The 14026-nt window shown below is 38.3% G+C and overlaps 3 protein-coding genes across 3 annotated transcripts in view; 1 reads left to right on the top strand and 2 right to left on the bottom strand.

Moving 5' to 3' along the window:
* LOC103506874 overlaps nt 1-10397 on the top strand; it is a gene marked incomplete at its 3' end in the record, with an annotated part of 106217 nt that extends 95820 nt beyond the window's left edge. The window contains 11 exon segments of the mRNA XM_026821856.1: nt 207-271; nt 1850-2028; nt 4787-5115; nt 5655-5993; nt 6138-6285; nt 6683-6755; nt 7604-7970; nt 8122-8736; nt 9052-9390; nt 9645-9983; nt 10333-10397. Of these exon segments, the coding sequence (XP_026677657.1) occupies nt 207-271; nt 1850-2028; nt 4787-5115; nt 5655-5993; nt 6138-6285; nt 6683-6755; nt 7604-7970; nt 8122-8736; nt 9052-9390; nt 9645-9983; nt 10333-10397 (2858 nt within the window).
* A 12-nt stretch (nt 10398-10409) lies between these two features.
* LOC113466439 (protocadherin Fat 3-like) lies at nt 10410-11739 on the bottom strand (the record flags this gene model as incomplete). Its single annotated transcript, XM_026821855.1, has 3 exons — nt 11620-11739; nt 11032-11401; nt 10410-10900 (listed from the first exon to the last, which is right to left on the bottom strand). Coding segments are annotated over exons 1-3 (960 nt in total), but the record flags the coding sequence as incomplete, so codon positions are not given.
* A 41-nt stretch (nt 11740-11780) lies between these two features.
* LOC113466441 (neurogenic locus notch homolog protein 1-like) lies at nt 11781-14022 on the bottom strand (the record flags this gene model as incomplete). Its single annotated transcript, XM_026821862.1, has 4 exons — nt 11781-12436; nt 12596-12934; nt 13198-13536; nt 13683-14022. Coding segments are annotated over 4 exons (1674 nt in total), but the record flags the coding sequence as incomplete, so codon positions are not given.
* Nucleotides 14023-14026: the final 4 nt, after the last annotated feature.

Genomic DNA, 14026 nt, shown 5'->3' with positions numbered 1-14026 from the left:
AAGGAGGAGGAGGAAGAAGAAGAAAAAGTAGAAGAAGAGGAAAACGAAGACAAAGAAGAAGAGGAGGAAGAAGAAGAAGTACATCTACAAATTGTTTGAATTTACCTTTTGCTCACATCTTTTTAATTTATTTTTTACTAACATATTGAAAATTATTGGGCAATTTTCTCTTTGTTTTTAACGTAATTATTTTCTTTTTCTTCCAGCTGTGCAACCAGTTATTCAAGAAGACACCTGCAACTGTGTACCAAATGCAGAATGTAGAGATGGTGTATGTGTGCTGGTTGTACAGCTGAAAAAAAAAAAAATAATAATAAAAAAAATAAAATAATAGAAACATGTCAGTCGAGGATATGTTCAGAAATAGATGACAAAATGACTTGCTGAGTATGTAGAATTTAAATAGGTAATGTGTCCCACATAGTTCCTAATTAGTAAATTTATGATAAAATTAAAATTAAACGCTTAAAAGTCGGAAGACAATAAAGTATGATTGAGTGGAATCCATGATGTTCCATAAACTTACGTTCAGGTGGTTTGGGATAACATCCGCTGAAAGCATCTCCAACAAATCCATCTGGACAAGTACAAATTGGACTGTGATTGATCACTTTACACAAAGCATTATATCCACAAGAGCCAGGACATGGATCGATACATTTCTCTCTGATACAAGCTTTGTCAAATGGACACTCTGAGTTCTGAATACACTCTGGTCTACAGTTTGGTGGCGCTCCGATAAAGGTTGGCAAACAAGAACATGATGGTGATCCATTGATGTCTCTGCATTGTGAATTAGGTCCACATGGTGATGGAATACATGGATTGACATATTCTGGTACATCTTGTGGTGGTGGAGCTGTAAAAATAATATAAAATGATGCTTAGACCGAATTTATAGAGCTTATTCAGACGGACTCGATGTACAAGCCCAAAATAGATTTTCTAAACTATTTTTTTTTTTTTTTTTTTTGACATTTCCGAGTTATCCCAAGAATAAAAAAGAAAATGTCAAGGTCTAAACATAGGTACACACAATATGAACTTACGTGGAGGAATCTTCGAACATCGTATCCTAGGCTCTCCTGTGAATCCTGGTTTACAGTTACAAACTGCATTGTGGTTGATAACTCTGCAGTTGGCATTCTGACCACAAGATCCAGGACATGGGTCTACACATTTCTGATTTACACATGCCTTGTCAAGTGGACAATCTGTATTGACTGTGCATTCTGGTCTACAAGCTGGAGGACTACCGAAATAATTTGGTAGACATGAACATACAGCTTGCTTATTGACTTCACGACGTGGTTAATGACGTCACAAATAGCACCTTCTCCACAAGTTCCAGGAACACACGGATTTTTACATTTGTTTCTAATACAGGCTTTGTTACTAGGACAGTCATTGTTCAAAATACATTCAGGTCCGCAGGATACATAACCATCTCCATAGTAATCCGGTAGACATACACATACACCATCTCTACATTCTGCATTTGGTACACAGTTACAGGTGTCTTCTTGAATGACTGGTTGCACAGCTGAAAAAGAAAATGAAACTTGATTCAACAAATAAAAAATAAACGTATTAATTAAAACCCTTTCTGTATGCAGTAATTTGACTCTTTCTAACCATTATAATCTGTATGAAACGATTTGCCTTAAAGATCTTGTCCAATACTTACGTTCAGGCGGTTTCGGAGAACAAGAAGTAAATGGATCTCCAATAAATCCGTCCGGACAAGTACATATCGGAGTATGATTGATAATTTTACATTCAGCATTGTAGCCACAAGATCCTGGACATGGGTCGCCACATTTCTCATTGATACAAGCTTCGTTACTAGGACATTCCGAATTCATCACACACTCTGGCCTACAGTTCGGCGGAGCTCCAATGTAGTTTGGTAAGCAAGAACATGATGGAGATCCACCAATATCTCTACATTGTGAATAAGGACCACATGGTGATGGTATGCACGGGTTTACATATTCCGGTGGTGATTCTAGTGGAGGTGGTGGAGCTGTAAAAGATAACAAGAAATATAAATTAGAAAATCACCATGAAAATTCACAATCTGGACATGGATCTACACATTTCTGATTGAAGCAAGCCTTGTCAAGAGGACAATCCGTGTTCACAGTACATTCTGGTCTACAAGCTGGGGGACTACCGAAGTAATTTGGCAGACATGAACATACAGCTTGATGATTGACTTCACGGCATTGACTGTTTGGTCCACAAGGTGATGGTTGGCATGGATTCGTGTACACAGGCTCGTTTTGAACTAGTTTGCAAAGCACAAATGGATTTCCTGTAGTTCCCGGACAATACATGAGTTGGATTAAAATCTTTTCAAAGACATAGTTACTGACTAAAATAAAATCTAACTGAAACTTTATACCATCCGCCCTTTATGATCAAAAGACAGTTTGCAAAATACAAACACCCGATAGGATAGAAATAAAAAGAAGGCACTTACGTGGTATTCTGTTGCAGTAAGCAAGTGCATCTCCGGTAAAGCCAGGTTTACATGTGCAAATAGGACTGTGATTGATAACTCTGCAGTTTGCATTCTGACCGCAAGTTCCTGGACATGGATCTACACATTTCTGATTGAAGCAAGCCTTGTCAAGAGGACAATCCGTGTTCACAGTACATTCTGGTCTACAAGCTGGAGGACTACCGAAGTAATTTGGCAGACATGAACACACAGCTTGATGATTGACTTCACGGCATTGACTGTTTGGTCCACAGGGTGATGGATGGCATGGATTCGTGTACACAGGCTCGTTTTGAACTGGTTTGCAAAGCACAAATGGATTTCCTGTAGTTCCCGCAGGACAATTACAGGAAACAGCATGGTTGATTACGTCACAAATTGCTCCTTCGCCACAAGTTCCAGATACGCAAGGATTCTTACACTTGTATTTAATACAAGCCTTGTTACTTGGACAATCGTTGTTGAGAACACATTCAGGTCTGCATGAGACGTAGCCATCTCCGTAGAAGTCTGGCAGACAGACACAAACTTCATCTTTGCAAACAGCATTCGGGGCACAGTTACATGTGTCTTCCAATACCGGTGTTTCCACAGCTGAAATTGGAGGTACATTCATTGGCGCATTATTCGGCATAAGGTATTGAACTATTAAAATATTTTAATAATTTCATTATAATTTATTATAAAAATCAAAATAAACTTACGTGGTATCCTGTTACAATATGTGAATGGATCTCCGGTGAAGCCTGCTTTACATCGGCATATAGGACTATGGTTTATAACTTTGCAGTTTGCATTTTGCCCGCAAGTTCCAGGACAAGGATCAGCGCATTTTTGATTTTGACATGATTTATCAAGTGGACAATCAGAGTTGACTGTACATTCAGGTCTACAAGCTGGAGGACTACCGAAGTAATTTGGCAGACATGAACACACAGCTTGATGGTTGACTTCACGGCATTGACTGTTTGGTCCACAAGGTGATGGTTGACATGGGTTTGTGTACACAGGTTCGTGTACAATTGGTTTGCACTGAACAAATGGACTTCCCGTTGTCCCAGGAGGACAAAAACCAGGACATGGGTCGGCACATTTTTCGTTAATGCAAGCTTTGTCATACGGACATTCAGAATTCTGAATACATTCAGGTCTGCAGTTAGGCGGCGATCCAATATAACTTGGCAAGCAAGAGCATGATGGTGATCCATTGATGTCTCTACATTGTGAATATGGTCCACACGGTGATGGATAACATGGGTTTACAGGTTCTGGAACATCTTCTTGAGGTGGAGGCGGTGCTGAAATCATAAAAAGATAGGTCAACATGGATTTTCGAGGGTACATTCAATTTCTGAGGTACATAATTCATTTGGCGCATTATTCGGTATAAGGTATTGAACTATTAAAATATGTTAACAATTTCATTATAATTTATTATAAAATTCTAAATAAACTTACGTGGTATCCTGTTACAATATGTGAATGGATCTCCGGTGAAGCCTGCTTTACATCTGCATATAGGACTATGGTTTATAACTTTGCAGTTTGCATTTTGCCCGCATGTTCCAGGACAAGGATCAGCGCATTTTTGATTCTGACATGATTTATCAAGTGGACAATCAGAATTGACGGTACATTCTGGTCTACAAGCTGGAGGACTACCGAAGTAATTTGGCAGACATGAACATACAGCTTGATGATTGACTTCACGGCATTGACTGTTAGGTCCACAGGGTGATGGCTGGCATGGATTTGTGTACACAGGTTCATGAACAATTGGTTTGCACTGAACAAATGGACTTCCCGTTGTCCCAGGAGGACAAGAATAGAATACCTCGTAAGTGTTAATTTTTGTGTCAAAACTATCTCAACTCATACTGTATATTTGTTTTAAATCAGGATCCAAAATTTTATATCTCTAATAACAGTTCTGCCTAAGGAGCAAATCCATTCCAAAACTTACTTGAAAACTTTCATTTCCAGCTCCACCGCCACCTCAAGAAGATGTTCCTGAACCTCCTACGAACCCATGTTATCCTTCACCTTGTGGACCTTATTCTGAATGTAGAAATATCAATGGTGGACCATCTTGTTCATGTAGACCTGGCTACATTGGAATGTTATCCTTCACCTTGTGGACCTTATTCTGAATGTAGAAATATCAATGGAGGACCATCTTGTTCCTGTAGACCTGGCTACATTGGTTCTCCACCAAATTGTAGACCAGAATGTGTAATGAATTCGGAATGTCCAAGTCACGAAGCTTGTATCAAAATGTAGGAATGTCAATGGAGCTCCATCGTGCTCATGTTTGATAAACTATATCGGATCTCCACCAAACTGTAGACCTGAATGTATTCAAAATTCGGAATGTCCGTATGACAAAGCATGTATTAGAGAGAAATGTGTTGATCCATGTCCTGGTTCTTGTGGATATGGTGCTGTCTGTACAGTAATCAATCATAGCAATGAGAAATGTCAGGACCCATGTCCAGGATCTTGTGGTTACAATGCTGAATGCAAAGTTATCAATCACAATCCAATATGTTCTTGTTCTCAAGGATATATTGGTGATGGTTTTAGTGGGTGTTATCCCAAGCCACCTGAAGGTGAGTTCTGTGATTTATTTCGTCACTTTCCGTCACTTATTCTGTCAAAACTTGATGTTCTTATTTTGAAACGATGTATTTGTTAGGTTTGTGGATGTATACCTGCCGCATTTGTTTGAATATTTCAGTTTTGAAATTTTGATTATCAGAATGTGAATGACTAAAATAAATTTAAATCAAAGCTTGCAATTGGGCATGTCTACAAAATTGGTAAACTCATCAACCAATCAAGTATGAATATAAGTGAGGATATCGATACAAGGAGACTGTTTGTATGGCTCTTGAAGATTTTTTTTATAGGTACTCAGAAGAAAATTATGTAGATGAGAATTAAAAGGATATTCCTATAACTTTGTTTTGTAAACAAATAAAAATATCGGATTTAAAAATGGTAACTTTATAACTTATTACCATTATCGGAAAACTGAACTACTTCGCGTCATTTTTTGAGACTTCAAGTTGTTTGTCCTTTCGTTGTTGTCTAAACTGACATTTATTCCCCTGAAAAATAAAACTTTTTATTCATTTATTTTTTACAGTTCCTCCACCACCTCAACAAGATGTCCAAGAATATGTGAACCCATGTGTTCCATCACCTTGTGGACTATATTCACAATGTAGAGATATTGGAGGATCACCATCATGCTCTTGCTTACCAAATTATATTGGAGCTCCACCAAACTGTAGACCTGAATGTTTGCAAAATTCTGAATGTCCAAATGACAAAGCCTGTATCAGAGAGAAATGTGCCGACCCATGTCCTGGCTCATGTGGATACAATGCGCAATGCAAAGTGATCAACCATACACCAACATGTACTTGTCCAGATGGTTTCATAGGAGATGCCTTCTTGTCTTGTCATCCAAAACCACCAGAACGTGAGTGTTTATATTGGGAAATTGAGTTGGATTTGGTGTCTTTCATTTTTTATATCCCTGACAAATAACCTTCGTTCAAGAATATTTTCTCTTATTTTGATAGTCTTGCCAATGAATAAATAGTATCGTTTCTTTTCTTTTCAGCTGTACAACCAGTTGTCCAAGAAGATGCACCTTCTCCGCATGTTCCAGGAACGCACGGGTTTTTACATTTATTTCGTATACACGCTTTGTTGTTCGCACAGTCACTGTTTCTAATACACTCGGGTCTGCAAACCGTGTATCCATCCCCGTAATAGTCAGGCAGACACACGCAAACATTGTCACGGCACACTGCGTTCGGAGCACAAATGCATGGGTCGGCTTGTTGTTCTGGAGCTTGAATGGCTGAAACAAACAAGGAATAAAATTAGTAGGTACTCAATGTTTGAGGTCAGGAAAAGTTTGTAAGGTAATTCCGAAAAAGGCCATTTTCCGAACAAACTAATAAAAACTACATAAAATTAAAAAATAGTCACTTGAAACTTTAATAAAACTTACGTTCAATCGGTTTTGGATAACACGAGCTAAAGGCATCTCCAATGAATCCATCGGGACAATAGCAGACTGGACTATGATTGATGACTCTACATTGAGCACCTTGACCGCAAGAACCAGGACATGGGTCTCTACATTTCTCATTAATACAGGCTTTATCGTATGGACACTCCGTGTTTTGAACACATTCTGGTCTACAGTTCGGTGGAGCTCCGATATAGTTTGGTAAACAAGAGCATGATGGTGATCCATTGATGTCTCTGCATTGGGAATATGGTCCACAAGGTGATGGTATACAAGGGTTAACATATTCGGGTGGAGATTCTTGTGGTGGAGGTGCTGGAAAAAGAAAACAATGAAATGAGTATAGACTACTTTGAACCTAACTTGGACAGACTATAATTTAGCATACACGACAAATGCTCGACAAAAAAATAGCGGACTTTGACCATCTAAGTCGTTTCAAGAAAAAACCCCCAAGTGAATAATGTGTAATGTATTGAAATTATGATATAAAGCTCATATTGAATACTTACGAGGTATACGACTGCAAAATACTCTCGGGTCTCCAGTGAAGCCAGCTTTACATGTGCAGCTAGGGTTGTGATTGATGACCCTGCAATTGGCATTCTGACCACAAGTTCCAGGACATGGATCCACACATGTTCACAGTACATTCTGGTCTACAATTTGGTGGACTACCGAAGTAATTTGGCAAACATGAACACACAGCTTGCTTATTGACTTCACGACATTGACTGTTAGGTCCACAAGGTGATGGTTGACATGGGTTTGTGTACACAGGTTCATTTTGAATCGGTCTGCAAAGAACCAATGGACTTCCTGTAGTACCAGGAGGACATGTGCACACAACAGCATGATTGACTACATCACATATTGCGCCTTCACCGCAAGTTCCGGGAACACATGGAAAAATATCAGATTTAAAAATGGTAACTTTATAACTTATTACCATTATCGGAAAACTGAACTACTTCGCGTCATTTTTTGAGACTTCAAATTGTTTGTCCTTTCGTTGTTGTCTAAACTGACATTTATTCCCCTGAAAAATAAAACTTTTTATTCATTTATATTTTACAGCTCCTCCACCACCTCAACAAGATGTCCAAGAATATGTAAACCCATGTGTTCCATCACCTTGTGGACCATATTCACAATGTAGAGATATTGGAGGATCACCATCATGCTCTTGCTTGCCAAATTATATCGGAGCTCCACCAAACTGTAGACCAGAATGTTTGCAAAATTCTGAATGTCCAAATGACAAAGCCTGTATCAGAGAGAAATGTGCCGACCCATGTCCTGGCTCATGTGGATACAATGCGCAATGCAAAGTGATCAACCATACACCAATATGTACTTGTCCAGATGGTTTCATAGGAGATGCCTTCCTGTCTTGTCATCCTAAACCACCAGAACGTAAGTACAAATTAATATTGGAAAATTTAATTTGATTTGATATCTCTTATTTTTCATGACATATAGGTAACCATCGTTCAAGCATAATATCTCTTAGTTTGATAGCCTTGTTAATGAATAAATTTAATATCCTCGTTTCTTTTATTTTCAGCTGTACAACCAATCATTCAAGAAGACACCTGCAACTGTGTACCCAATGCAGAATGTAGAGATGGTGTATGTGTATGTCTACCTGATTACTATGGAGATGGCTATGTATCCTGCAGACCTGAATGCGTTGTCAACAGTGAATGTCCAAGAAACAAAGCTTGTATTAAGTACAAGTGTAAGAACCCATGTGTTCCCGGAACTTGCGGTGAAGGCGCAATATGTGATGTAGTCAATCATGCCGTTGTGTGCACATGTCCTCCTGGTACTACAGGAAGTCCATTGGTTCTATGCAGACCGATTCAAAATGAGCCTGTATACACAAACCCATGTCAACCTTCACCTTGTGGACCTAACAGTCAATGCCGTGAAGTCAATAAGCAAGCTGTGTGTTCATGTTTGCCAAATTACTTCGGTAGTCCACCAAATTGTAGACCAGAATGTACTGTGAACACCGATTGTCCTTTGAACAAGGCGTGTGTCAACCAGAAATGTGTAGACCCATGTCCTGGATCTTGCGGAGTGAATTCATACTGTAAAGTCATCAACCATAGTCCAATTTGTTCCTGCAAACCGGGCTATACAGGAGAACCGAGAATTAGATGCACAAAGATTCCTCGTAAGTAGTGTATGTCTACCTGATTACTATGGAGATGGTTATGTATCCTGCAGACCTGAATGTGTTCTCAACAGTGATTGTCCAAGCAACAAAGCCTGTATCAGAAACAAATGTAAAAACCCATGTGTTCCTGGAACTTGTGGTGAAGGTGCAATATGTGATGTTGTAAATCAAAATTACAACAATGATTTTTTTTTCTAAACACAAAAAAAAAAAAAAAAAGGTCGTGTCTATGCTTAAATTTTCCCTTCTTTTTTGTTCATTGTGAATTTTCATGGTGGTTTTCTAATTTATAGTTTTTGTTATCTTTTACAGCTCCACCACCTCCACTAGAATCACCACCGGAATATGTAAACCCGTGCATACCATCACCTTGTGGACCATATTCCCAATGTAGAGATATTGGTGGATCACCATCATGCTCTTGCTTACCAAACTATATTGGATCTCCACCAAACTGTAGACCAGAATGTGTGATGAATTCGGAATGTCCTAGTAACGAAGCTTGTATCAATGAGAAATGTGGCGACCCATGTCCAGGATCTTGTGGCTACAATGCTCAATGCAAAGTTATCAACCATACACCAATATGTACTTGTCCGGACGGATTTATTGGAGATCCATTTACTTTGTGTTCTCCGAAACCGCCTGAACGTAAGTATTGGACAAGATCTTTAAGGCAAATCGTTTCATACAAATTTGTAGTTTTTCACATTATCTCAAAAGTTATTCAATAAATAATTTCAAAAACTTTTTTCAGCTCGTCCACCACCACAAGAAGATGTCAATGTTATTATACCTCTTTTAAAATGCATTGTTATATTAATTCAATTGGTACTTCCAGGATTTGTAGTTTTTCACATTATCTCAAAAGTTATTCAATAAATAATTTCAAAAACTTTTTTCAGCTCGTCCACCACCACAAGAAGATGTTCCAGAACCTGTCAACCCATGTTATCCATCACCTTGTGGACCATATTCACAATGTAGAGATATTGGAGGCTCGCCATCATGTTCTTGCTTACCAAACTATATTGGAGCACCACCAAATTGTAGACCAGAATGTGTGCAGAACAATGATTGCTCAAATGATAAAGCTTGTATTAATGAGAAATGTCAGGACCCATGTCCAGGATCCTGTGGCTACAATGCTCTGTGCAAAGTAATAAATCACACACCAATCTGTACTTGTCCAGATGGATATACTGGCGATGCTTTTAGTGGGTGTTATCCCAAACCGCCTGAGCGTAAGTTTTTTTTTTTTTTAATTTAATAAAGCATTTATTTATACAAATGTACGTTTGCTTATGTTACAATGTTACAAATACAATATAAAATTACAAACATTGTTAATGCGAAGAGCAGCAACTGAAACGTGACAGAGGTGGGATTTTGGTATTGCTCCCGATAACAAGGAGGAAAATAAAATATGAGTGTAGATGTAGAAGAAGAAGAGGAAGAAAAAGAAGTACATCTACAAATTGTTTGAGTTTACCTTATGCTCACATCTTTTGAATTTATATTTTACTAACATATTGAAAATTATTGGGAAATTTTCTCTTTGTTTTTAACGTAATTATTTTCTTTTTATTCCAGCTGTGCAACCAGTTATTCAAGAAGACACCTGCAACTGTGTACCAAATGCAGAATGTAGAGATGGAGTATGTGTACACACACTTCTGGTTGAAGCAAGCTTTGTTCAATGGACAATCAGAGTTGACAGTACATTCTGGTCTACAAGCTGGAGGACTACCGAAGTAATTTGGTAGACATGAACACACAGCTTGCTTATTGACTTCACGACATTGACTGTTTGGTCCACAAGGTGATGGTTGACATGGGTTTGTGTAAACAGGTTCATATTGAATCGGTTTACATTGAACGAATGGACTTCCTGTGGTTCCAGGTGGACAATTACAAGACACAGCATGATTGATGACGTCACAAATAGCACCTTCACCACAAGTTCCAGGAACACATGGGTTTTTACATTTGTTTCTTATACAGGCTTTGTTACTAGGACAGTCATTGTTGAGAACACATTCAGGTCTGCAAGACACATAACCATCTCCATAAAATTCTGGCAGACAGACACATACACCATCTCTACATTCTGCATTTGGAACACAGTTGCAGGTGTCCTCTTGAACCACTGGTTGTTCAGCTGAAAACAAAGAGAGAAAAAGGTTTTAAGAAATTAGGATATTAACGAAATAATGATAACGTGATTTCTGAAATTCAGCTAAGGATACATATCTTTGGAAAAATCATGGAAATCTATTGTGATTTATACACAAATTATTTCAAAAAAATCCGTAAACACAAGGTGATGGTTGACATGGGTTTGTGTACACAGGTTCATATTGAATCGGTTTACATTGAACAAATGGACTTCCTGTGGTTCCAGGTGGACAATTACAAGACACAGCATGATTGATGACGTCACAAATAGCACCTTCACCACAAGTTCCAGGAACACATGGGTTTTTACATTTGTTTCTGATGCAGGCTTTGTTACTAGGACAGTCATTGTTGAGAACACATTCTGGTCTGCAGGATACATAACCATCTCCATAAAATTCTGGCAGACAGACACATACACCATCTCTACATTCTGCATTTGGAACACAGTTGCAGGTGTCCTCTTGAACCACTGGTTGTTCAGCTGAAAACAAAGAGAGAAAAAAGTTTTTAAGAAATTAGGATATTAACGAAATAATGATAACGTGATTTCTGAAATTCAGCTAAGGATACATATCTTTTGAAAGATTATGGAAATCTATCGTGATTTATACACAAATTATTTCAAAAAGATCAATAATTAATAAAATCATTTTGACGATAATATTTTGAAATCTTAAAACATGTTATTTAGGAACTTACGTTCAGGTGGTTTAGGATAGCATCCGCTGAAAGCATCTCCAACATATCCTTGAGGACAAGTACATATCGGAGTATGATTGATAACTTTGCATTCAGCATTGTAACCACAAGATCCTGGACATGGGTATTTCAGAGTTATCTCAAGAACAAAAAATAAAATGTCAAGGTCTAAACATAGGTACACACAATATGAACTTACGTGGAGGAATCTTCGAACATCGTATCCTAGGCTCTCCTGTGAATCCTGGTTTACAGTTACAAACTGCATTGTGGTTGATAACTCTGCAGTTGGCATTCTGACCACAAGATCCAGGACATGGGTCTACACATTTCTGATTTACACATGCCTTGTCAAGTGGACAATCTGTATTGACTGTGCATTCTGGTCTACAAGCTGGAGGACTACCGAAATAATTTGGTAGACATGAACATACAGCTTGCTTATTGACTTCACGACATTGACTGTTTGGTCCACAAGGTGATGGTTGACATGGGTTTGTATAAACTGGTTCTTGTAGAATTGGTTTGCATTGAATGAATGGACTTCCAGTTGTTCCCGGTGGACAAATACACATGACATTGTGATTTACAACATCACATATTGCGCCTTCCCCACAAGTTCCAGGAACACATGGATTTTTACATTTCAGTTTTATACAGGCTTTGTTACGTGGACAATCGGAATTCTGAACACATTCAGGTCTGCAGGATACATAACCATCTCCATAGTAATCAGGGAGACATAAACATACACCATCTCTACATTCCGCATTTGGTGCACAGTTGCATGTGTCTTCTTGAATGACTGGTTGTACAGCTGAAAGAAATCCCCAGAGGAAATTAGAACATGATACTGTCACACTTAAATAAGGGGACTAATAAAGCTATTATTTCAAAACTAAAAATGATAAATCACAACTTGTCATGAAAATCGAGTACCTATGTAGATATATTCAGCTTTAGATTTTTAACTTACGTTCTGGAGGTTTTGGATAGCAGGAACTGAACGCATCTCCAATGTATCCTTCAGGACAAGTACATATTGGACTATGATTGATCACTGTACAGACAGCACCATATCCACAAGAACCAGGACATGGGTCGGCACATTTTTCGTTAATGCAAGCTTTGTCATACGGACATTCAGAATTCTGAATACATTCAGGTCTGCAGTTTGGCGGCGCTCCAATATAACTTGGCAAACAAGAGCATGATGGTGATCCATTGATGTCTCTACATTGTGAATATGGTCCACAAGGTGATGGATAACATGGGTTGATAGGTTCTGGAATATCTTCTTGAGGTGGAGGCGGTGCTGAAATCATAAAAAAGATAGGTCAACATGGATTTTCGAGGGTACATTCAATTTCTGAGGTACATCTTCTTCTACACTCATATGTTATTCTCCTACTTGTTATCGGGAGGAATACCAAAATCCCACCTCTGTCACGTTTCAGTTGTTGCACTTCGCATTAACTATGTTTGTAATTTTATATTGTATTTGTAACATTGTAACATAAGCAAACGTACATTTGTATAAATAAATGCTTTATTAAATTAAAAAAAAAAAAAACTTACGCTCAGGCGGTTTGGGATAACACCCACTAAAAGCATCGCCAGTATATCCATCTGGACAAGTACAGATTGGTGTGTGATTTATTACTTTGCACAGAGCATTGTAGCCACAGGATCCTGGACATGGGTCCTGACATTTCTCATTAATACAAGCTTTATCATTTGAGCAATCATTGTTCTGCACACATTCTGGTCTACAATTTGGTGGTGCTCCAATATAGTTTGGTAAGCAAGAACATGATGGCGAGCCTCCAATATCTCTACATTGTGAATATGGTCCACAAGGTGATGGATAACATGGGTTGACAGGTTCTGGAACATCTTCTTGTGGTGGTGGACGAGCTGAAAAAAGTTTTTGAAATTATTTATTGAATAACTTTTGAGATAATGTGAAAAACTACAAATCCTGGAAGTACCAATTGAATTAATATAACAATGCATTTTAAAAGAGGTAAAATAACATTGAAAGAGTACAAAAAAGTACTTACGAGGTATTTTGTTACAGTAGACGCGAGGATCCCCAGTGTATCCAGGTTTGCAATTACAGATCGGATTATGATTCTGAACTTTACAGTTGGCATTTTGACCGCATGTTCCTGGACATGGATCTACACATTTCTGGTTGAAACAAGCTTTGTTCAATGGACAATCAGAGTTGACAGTACATTCAGGTCTACAAGCTGGGGGACTACCGAAGTAATTTGGCAGACAAGAACATACAGCTTGTTTATTGACTTCACGACATTGACTGTTAGGTCCACAAGGTGATGGTTGACATGGGTTTGTGTAAACAGGTTCATATTGAATCGGTTTACATTGAACAAATGGACTT

The sequence above is a fragment of the Diaphorina citri genome, unplaced genomic scaffold (assembly GCF_000475195.1).
Source record: "Diaphorina citri unplaced genomic scaffold, Diaci psyllid genome assembly version 1.1 scaffold269, whole genome shotgun sequence".
Lineage (NCBI taxonomy): Eukaryota > Metazoa > Arthropoda > Insecta > Hemiptera > Psyllidae > Diaphorina > Diaphorina citri.
Note: the sequence above shows the minus strand (reverse complement) of the source record. Positions and strands in the feature narration are given on the sequence as shown.